The sequence below is a fragment of the Bacillus rossius genome, chromosome 17, assembly GCF_032445375.1.
Source record: "Bacillus rossius redtenbacheri isolate Brsri chromosome 17, Brsri_v3, whole genome shotgun sequence".
In the NCBI taxonomy this organism is placed as follows: Eukaryota; Metazoa; Arthropoda; class Insecta; order Phasmatodea; family Bacillidae; genus Bacillus; species Bacillus rossius.
Genome location: NC_086344.1, coordinates 5,323,009 through 5,346,929, shown reverse-complemented (window position 1 = coordinate 5,346,929; position 23,921 = coordinate 5,323,009). Strand labels below are relative to the sequence as shown.

The following is a 23,921-nucleotide window of genomic DNA, read 5'->3' as shown; positions in this document are numbered from 1 at the left end:
ACTTAACCATAAAAAAGATACACAATGTGTTTAATAAATTTAAAATCAGATACAATAATTTTATAAAAAATAAACTATTTTTTAATTATCAATATAGTATTTTTATTTAGTCTGCCATACATACTAAGTTACCAACAAAACCTAGTAGTGGTAGGTAATTTCTAAAAGGTAGTCACAAGATTTTTGGTTTTATTTTTAGGCCAATATCATTTTTAAAACAAGAGATTTCGGTGCTATTGTTTCTATTTTTTATGAACTCTGTTTATTCATAAAGATAGCACAATTTTCAACAACGACGACACTTACTTGTTAAATGATACTTACTTCACCAAAACAGTTATCATTTTGACAGATACATGATGCACTTTTACAATATAATAATTTGTAATAAGCATGTCTAACTACTGGGAACAATAAAAATAAATCAGCAAAAAATATGTGCACTTGAAAAATGAACGAATGGCGTAATGTCAAAATTAGTTACAAGTAACAGTTGCAATATCAACAACCGCAACAACTTTTTCCAATCTATTTGGTGCATACTTTATGGTACTAATTCAATGCTAAATAATTTACATTAATTGAATTTAATATATTAAAAGATAAAGTTAATTTAATCTGATTTGAGTTTTAATTAAAATGGCTGATTATTTCATGATTTTTTGTTTCATTTTGATGCTTTATGGTGTTATATTGGCTTTATCACAATTCACCATAAAGTATTCTCCATACTGATAGGATACTTAATAGAGCTGGGCCGATCACCTATTTTGCCGATCATGCCGATGCCGATCATCTGCTGCCGATCTTGCCGATCTTCTGAGCCGATTAGAGCCTTTCAAGTACCTCTGATTACACGTTGCTTTTGACGGATCACTATAAACGGTGAAATATTCCCAGAAAAAACTACTTTTCATTGACATGATTACTTATAAATCACCACACACACGTACACACAATTAACTGCGTTAAAATGTAATAAGGTCAAACCAAATCTTCAACCTAATCACAACTACGTCATTCTGTGATCCGTGTGTGCCGGTAGACGTCAGCGATGATAATTTTATTCCCCCCAGTGCCGCCAACCAACTTTCAATAATTCCCGATTGTAAGTTAATTTGTGAATACGAAATACAGTAGAACCTCGTTAATTCGTAATGGTCGGGACCAAGATAATCACGGATTACCGAATTTCACGGACTAGCGATTATAAGCCCGGAAGGTCTTGTCAAGCTTCTTAGACACCAGCGTGCAGCTGGGTTAAGGCCAAGGTCATGTGACGTAACATCTCCCGAGGCTTACTGCGCCTTCGCAGCAGATGGATAAAAATAGTAAACTCCCCATTATTCATGTTAATTGGGACCCGCCGATGCCCGGATAATTGAAATTCTGTAAAAAAAATAATACTAATAATAAACCCGGATAATCCGTTCACGGTAAGGGTCGTCTTCGAATTAGTGTCTCGGCTTAAAAAAATACAGCACTGCCTAGCCATTAGTTCACGGTCATTTACAACAGACGAAGAGAGAAAGATAAGATCGTGCTGACCTTGCACCCTCCCCCCTTGTCCACTTCGTCCAGCCGAATGCCAGCCAGACACGTCACTCGCCAGGCGCCTGCCGTGCGTTGGCGGGTGGAAACAAACAAAGGAAGACGGGAAGCAGAAGTCAGGACATCCCCTCAAGTTTAAAGAGTGACAAATGTGACAGCTGAAAGGGGGGCGACACAAAGGGTCGGTACAAACAGCGTAGCAGAGTTTGGCGGCCCACGCGATGGCTTGCAGTGTTTGCGGGCCACCCGCCCGCGTGACGTAAATTTTAAGCTCTGACAATTTTAGATTCTCTTTTTTTTCTGCACTTTTAAATCTTCCCGGATTATCCGATTCCCGAATTAGCGCGTCACGGATTAACAAGGTTCTACTGTACCACTAAATGGGGAACAAAACTCTTCATCAACCAGGTTTTTATACAAAAGATAAATAAGCTCTATTTCCCGCTAAGCAGGGTAAGATTATTAATTTCGCTAAACAAAACTTTCAATAGGCCATATTTAGCGAGAAAAAACTAAATAGATGAATTCCCGAAGAGGTAGACTAACCACAAGACTACTAGCGCTATTTATCTGTACGATTTCCGTCGCGCGACGCGCGTCACTCTAATCTCTGGCGTCACATAACCAACCTGAACAACAGTCACCATTCGCCATTGCGGTAATATTAACCGTAAATGGTAAACAATTACATAGTTTTCGGTTCGTAAATGATAAATAACTTTGCAAATAGTATAATGGAAAATTATTTTACCGAAAGTACCGTAAATATACGTGGAAATTGATACTTAGGTATGTAACTGTTCAATGTTTATAAAACATACGCTATTTGTTTACTTTATTGGTATATTTTTTTCGTGTGCGGTTAGTTTTAAATTATTAAATCCTATTATTTTTCAATGAATAATTGAATTTTCTTCCCGAAAAGTACCGCAAACAAACATGGAAATTTGTTAGATATAGGTAATTATTCAATGTTATAAGTTTGCAGTAGGAGACCAATGATCGGCTCAAATAATCGGCTACGTTTTGCCGATCATTATGATCGGCAAAATTAACAAAATCGGCCGATTATTACGATCGGGGATCGGCATCGGCCCAGCTCTAATACTTAACAAAACTTCTGTTTTGTTGTAAGAAAGAAGTTCACACAAAATTAAAGCGTTTTGCAAGTTCAATCCTTGGAAAAACCCCATGGGTGACAGCAGATATTGCAGATTAGGCCATGGATATCGAATTCAACTAGTGTCGAAAACAAGTTCATGTAGTTTTCTAAGCCACAAAATGAAACAATACAACTGTACTGTCAGCTAAGGCTTACTTCCATTTTAAAAATCCAATATCACAGGAGTTACTCTCTCCTAACAGCACAGCATTGGTTAGCTTTTGCAATTTTTGTTTTAAACCCAAATCAAAACGTATAGTGAAACCTTTTTCCTCACATGGAACCATAATAGACGTGGGATGAAATCAGGGGTTCTGCAAATTTAAAAAAAAAAAAAAAAAAAAAAAAAAAAAAAAAAAAAAAAAAAAAACACCCCACACACACACACACACATTATATTATGTATTCAACTAATAGTCTGCAAGAGATACATCAAAAGGAACAAATAAAAAAAAGTAATGTGTATAAAGCCAATAAGATGTGAAAAATTTGTATTTATTTTCTGTAACTTATGTAACTCATATCTAACAAATATTAACCAGTGCTTATAATAAAAAAATTGTAAGAAATATTTTTTTTATATATATTAACAGTTTTACCAACCAAAAAAATATTTTTGAAATTAAAATTTCCTGATTTGAGAACATGCATTGCCATTTATTTTATTTCCTTGCATTTTACATCATTCTATTATGGTTCCATATATTTCAATTTACTACAGTATACTTAATTTCAAATTTGAAAGAAAAAGAAAATCATAAAAACAGAGTATTACAAATAATTTGATAAGCATCACCACAGATTATTTGTTGCATATAAACACATTAATGTACTTTTCTACAGAAAAAATTTTTTGACATTGAGGGCTTATTCAATAATGTTACAGACAGCTGTGACAGCTAATAAATTTAAACTTACGTCTGCTATTAGGGTATCTAACAGTAACTAATAATTAAAAAAAATTATTATACATATTAAAATTTTTTTAACGCAAATATTGAATTCGAAACTTCTGAATACTCGCAGACACCTGTTACATAATTTACCAAAGATAGAGATATTTCTTATCTTCTGCGTACCGCTCAAACACTGGCTTAAAATTTTCCAATATAACTTGTAAAATCAGAGTGTGTTAACAATAACACATGCATTTTTAACAATAGTACTCCAACACACACTTTTCATTGAAATTACAGAATGTGCAGTTGGACTTTGACACAGCAAATGCTCTAGTTTCGAGATTTCAAACAATTACTTGTACAGAAAAACCAGAAATTGATACACAGAGAAGCGAGATATTTTAATGTAATTAAAAAAAAAATGTGCTAAATGCATCCACCACTTTTTTACTGCATAGACGGAGTGACAGACAATGTCAATATGTATCTGCCATGCACACAGACCTCTTTATTAGTACCATGTATGTATGTATTTACAGCAATTACAACTATGACTGCATATAACAGTACAAACCAATCAAAAGTTTTCAGAGAAGACATTACAGATAATTTTTTGTTACGAGCAGCACAAAAAAAAAAAGGAATGTCCGAAGTTCTGAATACAGGCACAGATAAGTAAGCACGTAAACAAAAACTACCACAAATACAGAATAAATATCTCTCAACTGTTTGCATTAGCACCGAGGTCCTGCACTTTTTCAGAGTGCATTACAACAAACAAGAGACACTAACATCGCTCCAAAAAATACACTTCATCCAAAAAATGTATGCGCTTGTCTCAAATTTGGCATAGCACATTTTTCTAGCAAGTTAAAAAAAGTTATCAATCTTTAAAAAAAATTACATCCAAATATATGTAGCTGTTTCAAATTTAAAATAATTACGTAATATGTAGGAACAAGATTTTATGGTTTTATTTTTAAGTCGATATTGTTTTCAAAAAAGATTTCAGTGTTATTGTTTTTATTTTCATACAATGTATTTATTCATTTATTTAACAAATATGGAAATTAATATTTCTCAATACTTTACTGATACATGATGCACTTTTACAGTAAAATAATTTGTAATAAGCATGTTTTGGACAGAACTACTCAGAAAAATTAAAAGGAAAAGAATATCTTTATGTGTTCAAAAAAGTGCCAACATCATTAATGTAAAAAGTGTTGCTAATAAGACCAAACAAATTGAAACTGATTTTTTAATATTTAATTTAGTTCTTGTTTGGTACACTCTTCATACTAAATAAATTACATTCATTAAATATACTGTAGTAAAACTTCATATTTTTGTAATTTGAGTTAAGTTTTGTCAAATTGCTGGTAGATTTCATGATTTTAGTTGCATTTCAGTGTTATTTTGGTTTCATTGCAATTTACAGTTTAATCTTGTCCCTATTAACATGGAATGCAAAGCAACACTAAGAAACTTCAATCACCAAGTAAAGAGGTGTATATGTATATCATTCAATAAACGCAGTATTAAAATAAAGTTTTAATACTGGTAACTTAGAACCAGACAGATGCAGTTTGATTTGTCGCGCGAATGGTCACTAACATCTACACAGGAATATTATGTAACGTGGAAGATTAACACTGTTTCTATTTGTGTCACGATCAAGTTTGGAAGAGTGACTTTTCGGTCACATACAGTAATACATTAAGGAGCCATAAATATGTTTGTACCTATGCTTAGTAACACCGAATATATCATGAATACGTTGGGGTTGTGTTGTCTGCCTGGTTGTAAGCCATCAATAAGTTTCACAAATGCAGGCACTGTGGCCCAAAAACTCTGCAGTTTATATTGTGTATTTTTTTTTTTAAATTTACTACAGCAATGCATCGCAGGCAACTTCAACAGACCTAACGGAACGATGACTTCAGTCCTTCTTGTTCAGCATCTCCCAAGCATCGTCGTCGTTCCACTTCGAGTCCCAGCCCGCGTTCTTGTCCTCGGCGAAATCGATCAGCAGCCCCTCCTTGGCCTTCTTGCTCTTCCTGGTTGTCGCGTTGGCAGCGCTGGGGCTCGCCACCTCGGGGGCCGCGTCGCCCGACTGCCAGTTCTCCCACTCCCCGGACGACTTCGTGTCGCTGGGGACCCTGGTCGGGACAGACAGAACAAACCCATCATCTTTTATTTCGAGTTTTAAACGTCTCGCCGATGAAGTCATCAGAGACAAAGACCAGCCAGACAGAAAAAAAAAAGGATACTAGGCAAGAAATAAGCAAAGGCATTCCGATAAAAATAATTCGAATTTTTTTCCCAAGCTTCCCCAGGTATTTTATAACCAGGGATCCGACACTCTTACTCTAGACAATTTCCCTGAGATTTACTCTTCTCCCTGTCCCTCAACCCCCCCCCCTCCCCCTCTCCGGCTACCACTTCTCATCAATCAATCTTGCAAGATACACAGATGCATTAAATTACTAATCTATACATATAAAGATTAATGTTTGTGCATCTATGCATCGTTCCAACGATTGTACAATTATTGTTGGCGTTTTCGCAAATGTTTCTGACATAGTACTCCTACAGACAATAGGTACAGCCATTTGGTAAATTTCTCTGTTGTTTTCCAGGCATGTTTTCAATTCCCAGAATTTCCCCAGTTTTCCATATTTACCCTGTCTGTGGAAACACTGATGATTTTTCAACGAACAAAACATGTACCTGAATATAATGCTATGATTTTCACTAAAACGGTTGGAAACTAAAAAGGTCAAGGGGGACGGGGGGGTAATAGCATTATAATCGCAGATTTGTATCTTGCTATTGGGAAGAGCTTAGTTGAAAAACTACATGCTCCGCCTGTAAACTGCTTCACTTATGCCACTCTAGTCCGGGGCTTGCCGGAACCTCCGCCCAGGCATGACATGAGTAGGGACATGCAAATTTCGCATTTGCGATAAAACAAATTTTTACGCAAAATTCGTAAGTTTAACAGGAAAAAACTCACTTTTACATAATTTCAGATACAGTGAATTTTTTTTGCGAAATACGTCTGTTTATGCTTCTTGTCACAATACAATAATGTTCTCACGGACAAGAGAACTAATTTGAAACAAGAAAATTTAGCTACAACGGCTATTTTTTTTTCATTTTAAAGTTAAATGTTGTGTCAAAGTACTTTGGTTCTGAAATTATTGGGTTGACTTAATTTAGACTCTGAGTTCTTAAACTTGTGTCTTTTTAACCTATATTTGTGTAATTTTAATTTACCTATAATGTTTCAATTTATGGTGCAATTATATTACAATGTTCTCTTCATATTTCTTACACTTGAAATCGTAAAAATAAAAATATAAACCCACTTTTAGGTAAAAATAACACTGATTTTAAGGGAAAATAACACTCCCAGACGACCACTGAATATCACCACTCTCCTTGATTTCTGGACAGCTGCTGCTTTTGAACTACAGTCATAATTTTTCTTTTTTTAAATTGTGCTTGGTGTTTCAAAAGAGACCATGTAAATTACTCTACTGATGAAAGTGACACCAAAAAGGGTAAACATGGAATACAATCAATTAAAATAGTTTTCAAGTGCTAAGTACTCTAATTGGATTTCCAATCTATAAAGTCTTTTTCATAAACTCATAATCAAAACGTTTGAGGTCACATTATATTCCGGTAAATACGGTAGTATTCCCAAAAAAAAAAATACAATACAAAGTTTTTGCACATTTTCCGGACACTGCCATAGCCTTCGATGTCTTGGCTAAACTGTTTACACAGTAACATGGACACTGTGAACAAATTCATGCTACTCACATCCCACTCCGAAGCACAGACGGAAGACAGCCACTTGTTAAAATAAAAATAAAACTCTGCTCCACAATAAATGGCACAGCAGCAGGGAAACAGACCGACTGAGCCCAAAAACAACACACATTTTTACAGTTTAATGGGCTGGCGATACAATTATTCTGCCTTAACATATTTCCCTGATTTTTCCCAATATTAAAATATTTCCTGACAATTCCAGGTCTTCTCTGGTTTCCCTGATGCTAACGACCCATAGAATTGTAAGGAACTACCCCAGCATCTGCATGGCGTGATTTCTACAAAGTCAGGATGGGCGGACCCACAATGCTAAATCAGAACAGTTGGTAAAAAAGAAATGGCAATATGAAAAAGGAAAATATTAATGGACTAAAATGAAAAGCAAAGAAAAGTTTATCATGTGTGGAATCTCACCACAACGACACATCAGTTTATAACCGCAAAATAAATTGTTGCTACGGTTAATTACAATCACTGATTACATGCTACATCACTGTACCATTTTGCTTCAACCTTCCAAAGGCTATGGAAAATATATTATAGTCAATATCGTATTCATTAATTTATCATAACAAATTTTAACAAAAACTTTATTCACATATAAATTTATCAAGCGTAAATAGACTTACAGACACAAGAAATTTTCCCCACCTATGGCTCAGTCACACACACTACGTTGAGTTTTACTACATGCCACAGGAGCTTAACTCTCCAGCCAATTATAGAGATGACTGATGACTATTATTTTTAGGGATGGACCAATCAAATCCTCAATATCACCAAATACTTAGTATTAACAGGATTCAGTATTCAAGGAAAAGTATTCAAAGAAAAATATTACAGGAAATAAAGTAAACTAAAAAAATTCAACACTGATAATTTCTGAAGTTTACTAGGTCAGTTTTTTTTCTTAATACCTATCCTGTTACCATTTCCTGAGATAGTGTACTACTAACTTGTAATTATATCAATAAAAATTACACTATGTATTGATTCTGGAAACCTAGTTTGTGAAACAAACATTTAAAGGGTTGATTTTTTCACCACCATACATATTTTTTTGTTTCTTCTACATTATTTAATTTTTGACCCGTGAGACCTAGATTCAGATTCGAGCGGTATATCGAGATACTCTTTGGGATTCAAATTTGAGATTTAGATTCGAGAAAATTGGAATTTGACCATCACTAATTACTTTATGTATCTATTTATTCATTCCGTTGAGCCTATGATTACGGCAGGTACCATAAGGCTATGGATCAAGTCGCATGAATCAAGTTGCATGAATCTGAGTAATATATACAGTTTACATATCCAAAAGCATACTAAATTCAAAGTGAGATTTTTGAGAAATAATATAATATGTACATACGTACCATAAAAAGATAAGTTTTAGAACTTTCTATAGTTAGTTTGTACACATAAAAAGTTTTTTTTTTTGGCTACACACATGTGTTACAAATTTATGCCAAAAAAGAAAAAAAAAATCATAATATTGTGGATAAAAAGAGGGTAGGTGAAAGAGAAATATCAAGTACAATATATTCAACTGTTTAGAAGAAAATTAAAAAAATTATTATCACTGAAATTAAGCTATTGATTATCAGTAATATTTCTTTATTCACACATAATTTACTGCAGAGGAACAGCAGTTATTATTTATAACCTGCTGTATATCATGCGCATATTTCAGGATTTAGTTCTTGTGCATATTCCGAATTTGGTTCTTAGAACTTAGAAAAAATGGTTAACTGACCATTTAAACAGGTCCCTCAATGCACACACAAGCATATCCATACAAACACACATAAAAATCCACACAAAATACACGAAAACACCCCACAAACAAAAAATTTATTCACATATAAATTTATCAAGCGTAAATAGACTTACAGATACAAGAAGTTTTCCCAACTTATGGCTCGGTCACACAAACTACGTTGGTTTTTTTCTTTTCTGTAATTACTTTTATTTAAGGGATTTTTCTAAAATTTTAATTCAATACCTTTCTGGCATTTGTCGTTCTGAAACAAGTATTCTAAACAGATATTCACTTAGTGTTATATCATGGGTGTAAAATGTTGTGCAAGTGGTGATGATTACGAAGACTTGCGTGCCTTTTTACACCCATAATTAAACTTGAAGAACATACGTGGAAAATACTTGCGGCAGAACATCAAACGTAAGGGAGTGTCGAGTTAGAATTTCAGGAATAGCCCTTAAAAAGTAATGACTAAAACAAAAAAACAAATCAACTTTCAGTGCGGGCCTGAACCTTAAGAGAATAGTTTCCTTAATTATTTAGTTCATATTATCCCTTTTTTACAATGGTTTCAATTTATTAATAATATACCTATCTATAACTGTAGGTTTATTAATGGTTCTATCATGTAAATCTGTGTGATCTGAGATGTTATAAACAGTCTTAAACTAACCATTCAGTTTTAAAGAAATCATTAATACATATTTACACTCTAAATTTTCCCAATGCCTTCAAACTTCAGTTTTCAGGATTTTGGGACTGAAATAATTCAGAAAACCACCCCTTTAAGTGGTTAGGAAAGCTCACATTGTGCATGAATTATGAGAATATAAAAACAATAATAGAATCCAAATGACTTTACAAAATTTAAAAGGGTTTGTTTTGTTGGCTAGATATTTTTATTACAGATACCTGATTGTACAGAAGTAGTCAATAAAGTATATAGTTAAAAATAAAAAAATAATATATATTTCATTAGATATGGGCTTTAAACCAAAAAATTACAAAAATGAAAATAATATTGGCTGTAAAATACTTAAAATCACACAAGAAAAACCTCTATATTAACCAATTCTTAGAACACAATAAATTTCAATTATTAAATAAGTTAAAGTTAGCTTAAAATTGTAATAATTTTTTGTTACAAAATTAGGGTATATTAGAGTTTTACTTTATGTGATTTTAATAATTTAATAAAAAACTGTTTATTATTTTTTTAAAAAAACTACATACTATATTGACTATTTCTGTACTTTCAAGTATCTGTAATGAATATATCCAGCCGACATTACCAACCCCATTGAATTCCATCACGTCGTTCAGATTCTATTAATATTTTTATATTTTCATCATTCATGCATTATGTGACCTTTATAATCCTTTCAAAGCTAGAAATTTTTGGTGATCTAAAATTTTTAAACAACAGCCCACTTGCAGAAAGTTTTGCAAACTAAAGCAATTTAAGAAAATTTACACTTTTACATTAGTATTTCAAATATCATCTTAACTATAAACAAATAAAATGCCAAAATTGTGTTATATTTAAAATTTTGCTACCAACATCCAGATAATTTAATATCAGCTATATTTTACAAAACTGAAATATAGAAGTACATATATATTTTTCAGATAGGCCTACGGATTGGTTAGAGACAGAGCTACTTTGGCCAATTCAAATGAAGTGAACATTCCAATTGTAGCACCTCTAAATTCTTGCACTTCAAGGGGGAGATATTAGAACCAAAAGGCACCTGATTGATTTAAACAGTTGTTATGCCATATTTTTGCACTTTATATTAAAAGTTTTTATATTGTTGAAGCAAGTGTGAAGTCCACACCATAATACAGTGTCTATTGAAAGTATTGTTACAATCGTTGTCATTCCCAAAAATGAATCCAATACTAAGTGCCAATGACTTCAGAGGGAAAACTATTTGAAATAGCCAGACACAAACATCAGGCATTTAATTTACCTAATTATATACTACAGCCTTCCTTATACAATCCAGTAATAATAATTTGTTATAAATTTTTTTTTGTAATATTTCAGGTTAGTTGTAAAGTTTTTCCTTTTCGAAGTTAGTGTGAATGAAATTCACCGGGTTTATGGTTTTATTTTTAAAATTCATATGTTTATTATTGAAGTAATTTTTTGCTGGCGTCTTTGTGTGGGAAGGCGTGCTGACGTGATTCTCCTTCGTTTTTTCCACGACCCAGGCTTTGTTTCACACGCTAGGCGTGTGAGTCACGGTCACGGGAGTGGGAGAGAGAGACAAAATCGCTGCGTCGTGGGAACAGAAGTAAGCATTTCGTGGAAGCCTCTGTTGCCATGCGCCGTGATTGGCTGAAAATTACGTCAGCGAGCCCAGAACACTGCTCGCACAAGGGAGAGGAAAGCTGTAAGATCAGTCATTGTTTGAGCACCGGGCCGAGCGGTCGTTGTTCGGGCGCCGGGCCGAGCAGGCCGTGGCCGGGCGATGGCTCCGTGTTTTATCTTTTTTTTTAATGTACAGTTTAAACCGGTTTGTTATATAAAAAAATTTAAAAAAAAAAAGAGATGTTATGCGCCAACTGTAGTTTTTGTTTTATTTTTCTAAATAGAATGCACAGCAAGTGCAAATATCAACTCTAAAATACATAAAAACATTAAAAATTTTCTTAGCAAGACTTTTTAAGAAATGTTTACATGCATGAAAACAGTTTAAAAGAAAAATATTTAGCTAGGAGGGCAGGGGTCTTGCAACGTTACAAGTTATGTTTTTTTTTTTGTTTTCTGTTGTACAGAATATAGTGTGATTTATACATAAATAAATAAATCAGGTAATACATCGAACTTTGTGTATAAATTTCTTCTTTCTTCGTGACCTGACACCTGTATGTTCCACTCATCACCTAATTTGAGCTAGCCGGAGGTGGTGAGTGGTGACATCTTTAACAAAGTCCAATTTTTAAAACTTAACAATTAAAAATTTTCATGACACTGAAAACCCAGGCTACTGTCTTTCCCACATTGTTAAATACAGTAGAACCTCATTTTTATGTACCCGCGATATACGAATTCCCGCGATAAACTTATTTTTTTACATGCACTGTCAATTTCCCTATACTAATAATTAAAGGTGTATGAAAAGAGCTTTTAAAAATTTAATTTATAGCATCTATTATGTGATTTTTAGCATTTTATAGCATTTTCCATTTTGTGATTTTTAGCACTTTGAAGCATTTAAAAAAATTGTTTACTTGCATTTATTTTTGTTGATTTTGTTGTTGTAAATAATTAAAGCATATGTACAATGCACATAGGTATTAAGTAATGACAGAGTGAATTTTAAAATGGAGTTCGCGGTTTTTGGGGGACTTCAGTTGCATGTTTTGAAATTACAGCAAAACCCCCTATTTGCACTTTTCATGGGGACAAAGTAAAAAAGTGTAAAATGCGGGAAAGTGTAAATAAAGGGAAAAGTAAGAAATACGTTAAAGTTAATTACAATACAGTCGCATCCTGCAGCGTTCATAACAAATACAGGCTACATTACACATATGCATTGCACCAGAGTAAAAAAATTAAAAAAAAAAAAAAAAAGGGCCGCAAATTGGAAATTTACCGTCAATAGCGCGCCGTGCGCGGAGAAAGGTCATAGTACTCAATCAGCTGTTATGGCGCGGCGTAGCCGCATGCTGGCTCTCTCTGTTCTCTGAGCTGCGCATGCGCAGTATAACTCACTCGACGCTCCGCCCAGACTCGTGACCTTCCATCAGCAGCCAGCCAATAGATGCGAGCTTAGCGGAAAAAAATATAAGCTCCACCTCCCGTGTACCAGTTTTGTCCAGTTCTAATACCAGTTTATTGGTATACGCACCAGTTTTCTCGCTGCCGTGACATGTTCAAGTTTACCTTCATCTTGATGTCTTGATACCAATAATTAATTATTTACGATCCCCAGAAATAAATGGTTAGTTTAAAAAATAGGCGTCAACTGTACAATACTTCCGAAATTATAAAATACATATAAAAAAGTTACAAGACTGCGCTCATTTTATCTTGTGAAGTAAGTTTATGTCTCGTACCAGTATTTCGGCTAAGTTGTGACATTTATATAGTATCAGAACTTATAAGCAGCCTCATAAAGTTGTAATATTCCCGTTTCGTTTATAAATTCGTGAGTTTACGTTTTTCCCTAGTACATTTTAGATTGTCTCCTACAATAATTACTCGGACTTTTACACACCTAGGCTTAAATTATTTTATGTTTAGAAATAAAAGCAACTTTTCATGTTATAAAATATATATATTTTGCGATTTAAAATATTCGTTGCCGACTATAAACGTTACGTTTTTCACAATGTTTTTAGGCCTACTATGGTTGTTACGTGAGGTAAATAGCGGGATGGATTCGATTTTTGAGACGTAATTCGCGTGAAAGTATTGTATTGGACTAAATGGGAACTAAACGGGACCTGAAAAATATAGTGCAAATAACGGGAAAATGTAAATAACTGTAACGTAAATAAGGGGTTTCGCTGCATTTAATAAATTTTGAAGTATCGCAAATAATCGCAGTAATTGAAAAAATTCGCATCTATTTAACATTTATCGCAATTGCGAATTTTATACACCTCTACTAATAATGCATTCTTTTCCCGCCTTGTGCAAAAGCATTTCCCACTGTTTACCTAGAATTAGTGCTGTATTTCGTGGCAAACCATCGGAAAATTTAGAGAAAACAATAAATTCTCAAAATGAATAGCGTGAAGTTTAATTATTAAGCGTTACTGCATGAGTGTATGGTCACCACAGCTTCGTTCGCCATTGTAAACAACTTACTTTTTTTTTGTGCCACGTGCTATTGTACACCATACGGCCATGAACCAAACGTATGGTGACATAAACATGAAAATTAATAAGTACTTTTCTTAGCGTTCCCCTTTAATCTTAAATGTATTATGCATGAAAATAAAGGTGAAAACTCACATTTTAAATACACAAAAGAGTGGATTACTGTTCCATTGTTAAAATACATTTTAAGCAACGTACGAGTTTCCTATAAATATGGTGTCTTCATGCATATTCGGCGATGTTCATTTAAACACATTAGAAACATTCTGAAAAGTCAAATGGCTGCAATGAATATCCAAACAATGCAATGGCAATTTAACTTCTATTCCTCAACGTAAACAATTATATTGATGGTGGTAGCTATAGTTTTATAGTATTATTTCTCAAAAAATCTGAAATTAATAAAACTTTAACACGTAATTAAAAACAAAGTTATAAAATCAATTGTGTTACAAAATTTCAGCACCAAGTGGCTATATCAAGATGCTTCAACATTCTAATCTCTTACACAAGAACAGCAAATTTCATGTTTAACTTTCGGCAATAATGAAGAACGGCGATATTGGATATATTTGTAATTTTAATTATGTGAGATAGTGAAGTTCTAGTTAATATATAAAAACGTACCCGTCTCTGACATATTATTTAGTGTGGTATATATTTTCTTATTGTTTCCCATATAGTGAGATGATAAAAAAAATTTGAACATTTCCCTCATTTTGCATTTTCCCAGTTATTACATATATTTTTCCTGGTCCCTTGAAATATGTTAAAATGAGGTTCTACTGTAGTTAAGTAATAATAGTAACTAGTTGTTATGTTGCCTCATCATGTTTAGTACTATGGTTAGGTTTCCTGGCGTGATTCAAATAACAGCCTTTTATTATTTTTAAGAAGTATTCTTATGTTTGCCATATGCTTTATGACTATAATTGACATTCTTTCATGCCTTTTAAGTTATTCTGACAATTTGCTTACTTTATGGTGAATAAGTCCTTAAGCGTCATTTTTATCGGTTTGTGTATTTAGGTTACTATGTGCTTTCATGTATTTTTTTAAGGATTGCTTGTTTTTTGTTCGTTATTGTGTGTTAACAGTGTAACTTTCTTTTGTATTTTTTTTGCCAATGTCCTTTGTCTGAACGTGAGCAGGTGCGGTAGTTTGCAAGCTGGGTAATATTAGAGCGAGATAAGAAGAGTTCGGTAGTTGGAGTTAGTCGAAATGATAGGATTGGCAGATATATTTTCCCCAGGTATTTTCGTGATTGGGTAAAAGAGTAAAAGAGATGTCACCAGAATATGCAATTTTTTCCCGTTAGTAATTTATGCCAGAAAATCCTCGTTGCGTTGTGATTGGCTGGAGAGGTCATCCCTCAGATGGTAGGTACGTAGTTGCCCTTAGCCACGTCAAACAGGTAATGGGGACCGACAAGTCGTGTTGGGCAGTGGCTCACTAAAAATATATTAATGTTGAGTTTGAATAGTAAAGTTTGCGGCTGTGGTCCGGACGCTACCTTGTACAATCAACCTTTTTCATAGTTTTAAACTTCCAACCATAATTTCTTGACCACAGTTGTCGGTATCAGCCCACAAGGACTGAGTAAACTTCGTGTTTGTTCTGAAGGACCAAGTACTTCGGCTTGTACCGTGAGTTAGTGTGCAACCATGAGACATGATTGCGAGCTATCATGTTTTATCGCGTAATCGTCGCACATTTTATACTAAAATCAAGTTTGAAAAGTAGGGGTGCAACATTTATGTGAAAAAAAAAAAAAATATTTTTTTTTTTTTTAGGTAAGTCATTCATAAAAACAAAACCCATTCATGAAAAGTAAATTTATTTAAAAAGTGAAGTATAAAAGAGCACGTCAAACAATTTAAATTAATAAGTCATGCAACAAAAACCTTTCTTCAACTCTAAATAGAAAAACAAAATCTGTGATCCGAATGCGAGCATAACTAACACATAACTACCGTATAAACCCATGTACCACCCGCCCCCGGGTAAGACCCGCACCCTTATTTTTAGAATGCCATGGTAAGAAAAAATGATTTTATTGCAAATCTGCATGGAAAAAAAAATAATTTAGTCGTGATTTCTTTTCTTTTCAAACAGTAACAAATCGTAAAGAATTACCAAAAAAGTACTATGCTACTCATTACAGCCTCGGCATCTGTGTTAAAAGTGTACAGAAGGCAGGCAACTGCAATGTGGCAACATCGCGCGAGTAGAACGTGGCATTGCCGCGCGCGATCGAGAATAACACGCTGTGTGTGCGCGTGACCTTGCCCAGCTCCCAGCTGTTTACAGTTACAATCTTCCGCGTCCATTATCGTGCGCTGGGCAATGACCTCGTACAAACAAATAAACGATAAAGCACGCGAGTCCTAGCCACGCATAATAAAAAACCTTGTGCCTAAATATGGCGTATTCTACAAAAAAATATAAATTAGGTTAACACAAATACAGCATTTATTTAGGCTTAAATAAAAGTGACGTACAAAATCACACAGACAATAAAATTAACAAAAGAATAACATGATGTCACAGCCGTCGGCCAAGAACGGACTTAAACTTCTTCACAGCTGTATGTAGTCGTAGAGTTTTTCCTCTATCTCCGGAAACTTTGCTACCGCACCACGGAACGCACGTCTATCGCCACTGGCCGAAAGCAGTTTGTCTTTACTTTTCCTCCAATCCCTCACACATGATTCGTCGACATCATATTTTCGCCCAGCGGCACGGTTACCGATCTCTTCCGCTTCACTGATTATTTTTAATTTTTCCACAACTGTGAAAGAACGCAACTTTTTACGATTCATTACAATACTTGCAGCCAACACATGTGTAAAACCACTGGGTACTTTGCAAATGAGGATAGGACAGTGCGTGGGAGCGCGCGTTTGTAACCCTGCAGTGTGACAACGCTGTGAGGAATGTGACCTTGACTGTCTGCCGCTTCCTTCACATCCTTTTCCCCTACCCCTCTTGTCTATCGCAGCAACCTCCAGTCGTGCCGGCGCTATTTCGTCACCGTGCAAAAATGGCCCAAGACCCATGTAACATCCGCACCCTACTTTTTTGAACCTGATTTTTTTAAAAAAGGCGCGGGTGGTACGTGGGTTTATACGGTATCGTCGTAGTACACACCACAAAAGAGTGCGGGCCATCAAACGTAGTTAACTTGGCACTTGACAGAGAGTGTGCGTTGCATGCAATTGGCGAGATATCGATATTTGACTACGTGTGCGCGCTCTATACGGGAAACAACATAACCAAACATGAATGATGCCAACTAGCACTGGGTACATTTTTATAAGCGGTACACCGCGGCGACGCAGACAAACAGATAAACGTTTGCAAACGTCTTTAAAAGAAAATTTACACATCAGACAACTTCGTATTTCCGTTCATTAAATAAGTAAGTGGTAATGTCCGAATAAATATCAGATTTCTACTTTAAAATACGTACATTGTTTTATACGGAAACAAACAAAGCGCTCAAAATCTAATTGCAGGACCAAAAACATCATGCAACGTTTACACGAGAGGTTTTTTTATCCAAATTTTGACGCCTAAAATATAGGTACAACGATTATGCGAGTGCGACGATTATGCGATAAAAGAGGGTAATTTCTTGATCCCAGTTGTCGGTATTAGTCCACAAGAAGGACTGAGTAAACTTTGTTTCTGTTCCGAAGGACTGAGTCCTTCGGCTCGTACCGTGAGTTTGTGTGCAACCATGGGACGTGATTGCGAACTATCTTGTAATATTTGTCCTTCGGTACCTGTGGACCGTCACTTGTTTGTTTTTGAGCCAGTGAAGAGGTTGTATGCGACTTGCTTGTAAATTTGACATTTACTTGTTCTTTTGGTCGAAAAATGGCGGCCATGATGACTATAGATTTTTTGTGAAACATTAATAAAAAAACCAGAAAATATCGACCAATCTGTGTCCGAGAAACGTTATTTCAAAAACCAAAAATTAACAGTAACATACCTATATTAGGAACTCACATATTTTTTCAACACAAGTGTTCATGAAACATGTAACAGGCATGTCCACTCTAGACCAAATATTTGAGCTAGTGGAATGTGTCAGTATGTACTTGTATTTTTTTTTGTCTCAATAGGCTATATCTGTACTTGTATTACTGTTTAAAAACCATCTGTGTGTAGGTACGTATATCCATTTTTATCTTTAGAAGCTATATTTGTACTTGTAATGCTGTTTTTGCTTTCTTTTTCTTGTCTGAAAGTTTTTTTTATATTTAACTAATTATACAATAGTGTGAAAAAAAATTTTGGTGGTCAGATGGACAAAAAATAATATAAATAAATAAAAAACTGTCAAAATCAAGATGATGGTGTCTTTCGGTTCACATCTTTTCTATTACTATCAAGAATTTTTTAGCAAAGCAACATTACCATGGCATTGCAGAAAACACATGTATTAACACAAAAATACACATACTTAAGCATATTTAATGGACATGTACCTCGCGTGGTGTTTACTGCCCGAGTCCCAGTTCCAATCGCAGTTGCTGGAATCCTCGTGACTGTTAGAAAGCAACGGGGAGCTAATGTGCTCTTGCGTGTGAGTTCTGTGCGTGTGACATGACCGCATGGAACAGTGCAACAAAACGTAATCAACAACACAGTAAGCATTACAATACTTAAAAACAACGTACAAAAACAAAAGCAAGAGTTCTTACAGAGCACCTCAACCAATACAAAACACGTGGCAAAGTGTCGGGGAATGCAAGCAAAAAGAAAAAAAAACTGAGGATGTTCATAATGTACCCATCAACACTATTATTATTAAGTGTTAACATGCATATTTTCAAGCGACAGCACAGCATAGACATAATAATCAAAAATTAATTTTCTTCCACCAGGCTACATAAGATTCCGAGAATTTTTTTTAAAATCCAGATTAAACTTTCGATTTAATATAAAACTATTCACCAATTCTGAAAATTTTTCAAATAATATTTTTTTCAACATTTAACAGGAGCCCAAGAAAAATTGATGCCAAATACAGTAAAATAAAAAGGGGGAAATTTAAATGGACATATCTTACATGGTAACATAACAGAGAGATGTACATATATAAAAAACTGGCTATGTATTTCCTTAAATCAGTAAAATCATAATAATGAAATTTTTTTCGTAGATCCAACTGATTACTTACATAAAATATAAAGAAATGTTATTATTTTTAATTGTAATCATAGTGTATGCACTGTGTGTCAGAAACTAATCAAAATTTTTGAATAAATCTTTTTAGCATCATATAGTATGTTACATACTTATCAAATATATATATTTTTAATGAGTCACACTTGCTATGCATTAAAATAAAAAGGAAAATACACTTACCAAAACATGAACTACATGAAATAGTAAATACAGTCGATCAGTTATGGTGCAATGTTAAGGACAGCTATTATTGTTTACTGTAAAAATCTCAGCACTGGGGAAACTTCACTGTGAAAGCTCTGAGGCTTAATGCGTTTTCTGTCATTCGCCCACTTTTCACACCAACGACCATACCGAAGAGCACAACATCACTACAGAAGAAAATGCAAGGAAAAATTTTATAGACGTGTTTAGTTTTAGAATTTAACACTGATAAAAAAAAAAAATTAAACACAAACATACAATAATATATCAAGCTTTTTCTTCTGTAACTAGGTTCTTCTCTTTGCAATGCCCTTCAAAAACATGGACTAAAATCAAATGTTGGCTTTAGATCTTCAGAATAAAAAAAAATGTTTAAGATATTTTTCAAGCAGTTAATTAAGATTCCTGAGTTCTTGGTTAATCTTATTTAACAGCTCAGGTTCTTCAATACAGTATTTTTTTTTAAATTTGGAGATGATAAAAGTAAATCAAGTTTCAGTGCTTGGCCATGTCTTGAAGTCAGCAGAATAATTTTTTTTACTGTAATTTACTTTAATAACCCAAAACTGTTTCCCTCAAATTTTTATTGTTCATTGTTTATGCCATAAAAATTATATCTTCACTTGCAATGAATATCAATAATATTTTTAATAACTGATTATTGAAAATGAAATTTCAACAAACCCCTAAAAAAAAAAAAAAAAAAAAAAATGTAGCAAGTAACTTGAGTAATAAAGGCATACAAATTAAGATCTTCAATCAAACAGTGGCAACTTCATTAAAGAAATAAAATATAAAGAAGTACACTAAGCAAGAAAACACTATCATGTAATGGAGTACATCAAAATTAAAACTTACACGAACCTAAAGTGCAGAAAATTTCATGGATTCACAGCACCGGCTCTTACCACAAACCTTCTGGACACTTGTGAAATGGTTTAATTAACGATTTAGTAAGTTGCCTCATCAGGTTCGGTACTTTGGTGATGTTTCCTGGTATTGTTCATATAACAGCTCCTCGTCGCGAGGGTTAGGGAATTTGTGTACTGCCATGTTTTAGTGAGGGTTGTGTTGCTATTGGTTGAAGAGGCCGTGCACCTTGTGAGGTGGACTGGAGCTTACCCCAATGCCCTGGTAAATGGCAGTTGAGCCACTTTTTCCAATCGCTTCGATAGCAGTATTGTCTATAGCAAGGGAGCTGTTATTGGCTAAGAACTACTTTCTTGCGCCCTGATCCACCTAGTATTTAGCTTGAAACTTTTGCGTTGTGAATTAACTTGTAGGACTTCAATAATAGTGGTTAAACACTTTCTCAAATTATACTTCGTTAGAATAAGTGAGGTTGCTAAACAGTGTTGAATTCAAGTTCCCTCATTTGAAGTGCGGCGGAGGGATACGGTGTGCCGGCGGAAGGGGGGACGGGAGAGAAAGAAAGGACAAGATGGAGGAGGGGACGCGGAGAGAAAACGTGTGTGTAAGGTGCACAGGGGAGGAGTAAGGAAGCGCAACTGCAAAAAGACTGGATCAACGTGTTGCGAGTTGGTTGAGTGGAAGTGATGTGACAAACTCTAGTGTAGCCATTTCTCGGTAACCACTGAACCGCTGGAAAATCCCTTTGTTTGGTAGCAACAACCAATGGCGCCCGAACAAATGTGAGTCGGGGGTGGACAATGTTACAACCTACACTTCCCTCGGGCGGTACGCAGTTGCACGAAGCCTCGCTAGTCATTCATTGCCTGAACGAGGTACCTGTAGGTCGTGGGTCGGGTGGTGACTCACGAAAACATATCAATTGAGTTATAGAGAATTTTGCGGCTGTCGTCCAGAAGCCATTGTATATGCCCTCTTTCATCGCATAATCCTTGACGCGCATAACCGTCACACTGATATTTTAGAGCGTCAAAACTTGGATTAAAAAAATCTCTCACGTAAACATCGCATGATGTTTTTGGTCCCGCTATTAGATCCCGAGCGCTTGGTGTGGGCATCTTTTCCGTATAAAACAATGTATTTTAAAGTAGAAATCCAATATTTAATTGGAAATTACCACTTACTTATTTAATTAACGGAAATACAAAGTAGTAGTTTGACGTGTAAATTTTCTTTTAAAGACTTTTTAAACGTTATAAACTTTATCTGTTCGTCTGCGTCGCTGCAGTGTACCGCTTATTAAAATGTAGCCAGCGCTAGTTGGCATCATTCATGTTTGGTTATGTTGCTTCCTGTATAGAGCGCGCACGTAATCGAATATGGATATCTCGCCGATTGCATGCAACGGGCGCTCCTTGTTGAGTACCTAGTAACTATATTTGTTAGCCCGCCCCCTTTCATGGTGTGTACTACGACGATAGTTGTGCGTAGGCTCACATTCACATTCACATTTTGTTTTTCTATTTAAAGTTGAAGAAAGGTTTTTGTTGCATGAGTTATTAATTTAACTTGTTTGGCGTGCTCTTGTATACTCCACTTTTAAATAAATGTATTTTCCATGAATGGGTTTTGTTTTTTGGATAACTTTACCTAACAAAAATTTTTTTCTCTCGCATAAACATTGCACCTCTACTTTTCAAACTTGATTTTAGTATAAAATGTGCGACGATTATGCGATAAAACACGGTAATCAAACCCCCTCCCCCTTTTTGGAACTGTAACTACCAATTTTTTGACCACAGTCATCGGTATTACCCCCAAACAGGGATTGAATAATCTTCGCCGTTGTTCCGAGGACAATAGTCCATCGGCTTGTACTGTGAGTTTGTGTGCAACCATGGGATTTACTTGCGAACAATATTATAATATTAATCATTCTGTACCTGCGAACAGTCAACTTGTTTGTTTTTGAGAAATGGAAAAGGTTATGTGCGACTTGCTTGTAAATTTGACAAGTATTTGTTATGGTGGTTTGAAAATGGCGGCCATGACGACTTGTGAATATTCGGGAAATATTAATTAAAAAACTGTAAAAAAATCAAGTTTTGTACGAGAGACATTATTTCAGTAACCCATCGTTGACACTAACATTTATTTTGGAACTTACAAATTTTATTTCAGCGCCCCCAATTAATTTCTTTAAGTGTTCATGAAACATGTGAAACATTAATGTCCACTCCAGACGGAATATTTGAGCTAGCTGGGAAGTTTGGAGTGTGACAAGTCTACAACCAGGAGTTAATTAACCAATTAAAATAAGTTATTGCTTGAACGTAGAATAAATACATGCCATAAAAACTTGGCCTTTTTTTTCCCTTTAGACAGCATTTTTTTATACATGAAAGTTTAACAACCCATGCTGATCACATATGCACTTGGTGTAATGAATGTTCCTAATCAGGATGGACCAATCAAATCCTTAAAATACCATCAAATAGTACTTGAAAGATTTGATATTCACGGAGAAAAGAAAATTCAGAAAGTCTAACATTAGCACATGTGTAGTTGACCAAGACTTCATTATTAGGGGCGGGCATTTTTCGCGAATAAAGCTGAACGCCTATTAGACTGCAACAAGGTATACCCGCACTAAAGATTTCCTCCTTGTGATTGGCAGCCGTCTGCGAGAGAAGTAGTTGCCTTATTTGACCGAGCCACTCAGTACGCATTTGCTTCCGTAGTGAATGCCTGTGATTGGTGTTGTAATAATTGTCATGTACATGAAAGAATCTCACCCAATCACGAAAACAGATGATGCTAAAGTGTTTTAACTTTCAGTCAGCCTCGGGATCTTTTCGCGAAATATGCATGCCCCTATACATTATTCATATCTGCAGAATCTATCAAAGAAATGTTTTCCTCTGCCACTACCCAACAGTGCTCTGGGAATTTTTGCTTAGCACATCAGGGAACAATTTTGACACCAAAACAAACATGAAAATTAGATATTTTACTATAATCAAAAAATATTTACAGTTTAAATGTTTAATCATATATAAAATTTTGTGCTTTCAATCATATATTAATTTCTTACAGACCCTTCTTTAGGAATCAGGGACGGATTTGAGAGAAGTGGATTCAATAGTTGAAATTATGATCCATGCTTTATGTGAGAAAATACTTCAAGCTAGATAAAAAGAAAAAAAAAATATTTCGAAACTCAAAAATGTGCCTAAACTTGTGTTCTGTGCAAGCCGCATCCCTTGTGAAGGATGAAGTAGAACAACGAAAGTGGTAAAAAAAAAATCAAAGTAAAACCAAGGCACATCTTGTCTACTCGCAGGCTTGTCTACCTCTGCGGGATTCCAGTTTCCGTCAGCAAGGAGGACTTCTCAGTGGACGACGTCTCCCGTGTTTCCTTGAGCGGGCTGTGCGGATTGGCAGACGACGTCCCGGATATGTCCTTCCAGCCTTTCCTCCCCAGGTCGCTCACCTGCCAACAAATATGTGGACCGCTTTAAACACTCCAATGTAGACAGCAACAAACACACACAAACACAAAAACACAAACACACAAAAACACAAACA

At 34.9% G+C, this 23,921-nt stretch overlaps 1 protein-coding gene across 3 annotated transcripts in view; it reads right to left on the bottom strand.

The window, feature by feature from the left end:
* Positions 1–239: 239 nt before the first annotated feature.
* Positions 240–23,921, bottom strand: part of LOC134540930 (ADP-ribosylation factor GTPase-activating protein 1) — a 47,281-nt gene continuing 23,599 nt past the window's right edge. For 2 of the 3 annotated variants that reach the window (XM_063384008.1, XM_063384009.1), the window contains exons 8-10: positions 23,687–23,826; positions 18,557–18,661; positions 240–5,774 (exon numbers count right to left, since the gene is read on the bottom strand). In XM_063384008.1, coding sequence (XP_063240078.1) covers positions 5,555–5,774; positions 18,557–18,661; positions 23,687–23,826 — 465 coding nt within the window. In that variant the 3' untranslated portion in view covers positions 240–5,554. The remainder of the gene's footprint in view (positions 5,775–18,556; positions 18,662–23,686; positions 23,827–23,921) is intronic. The other variant, XM_063384010.1, reaches the window with a different exon arrangement.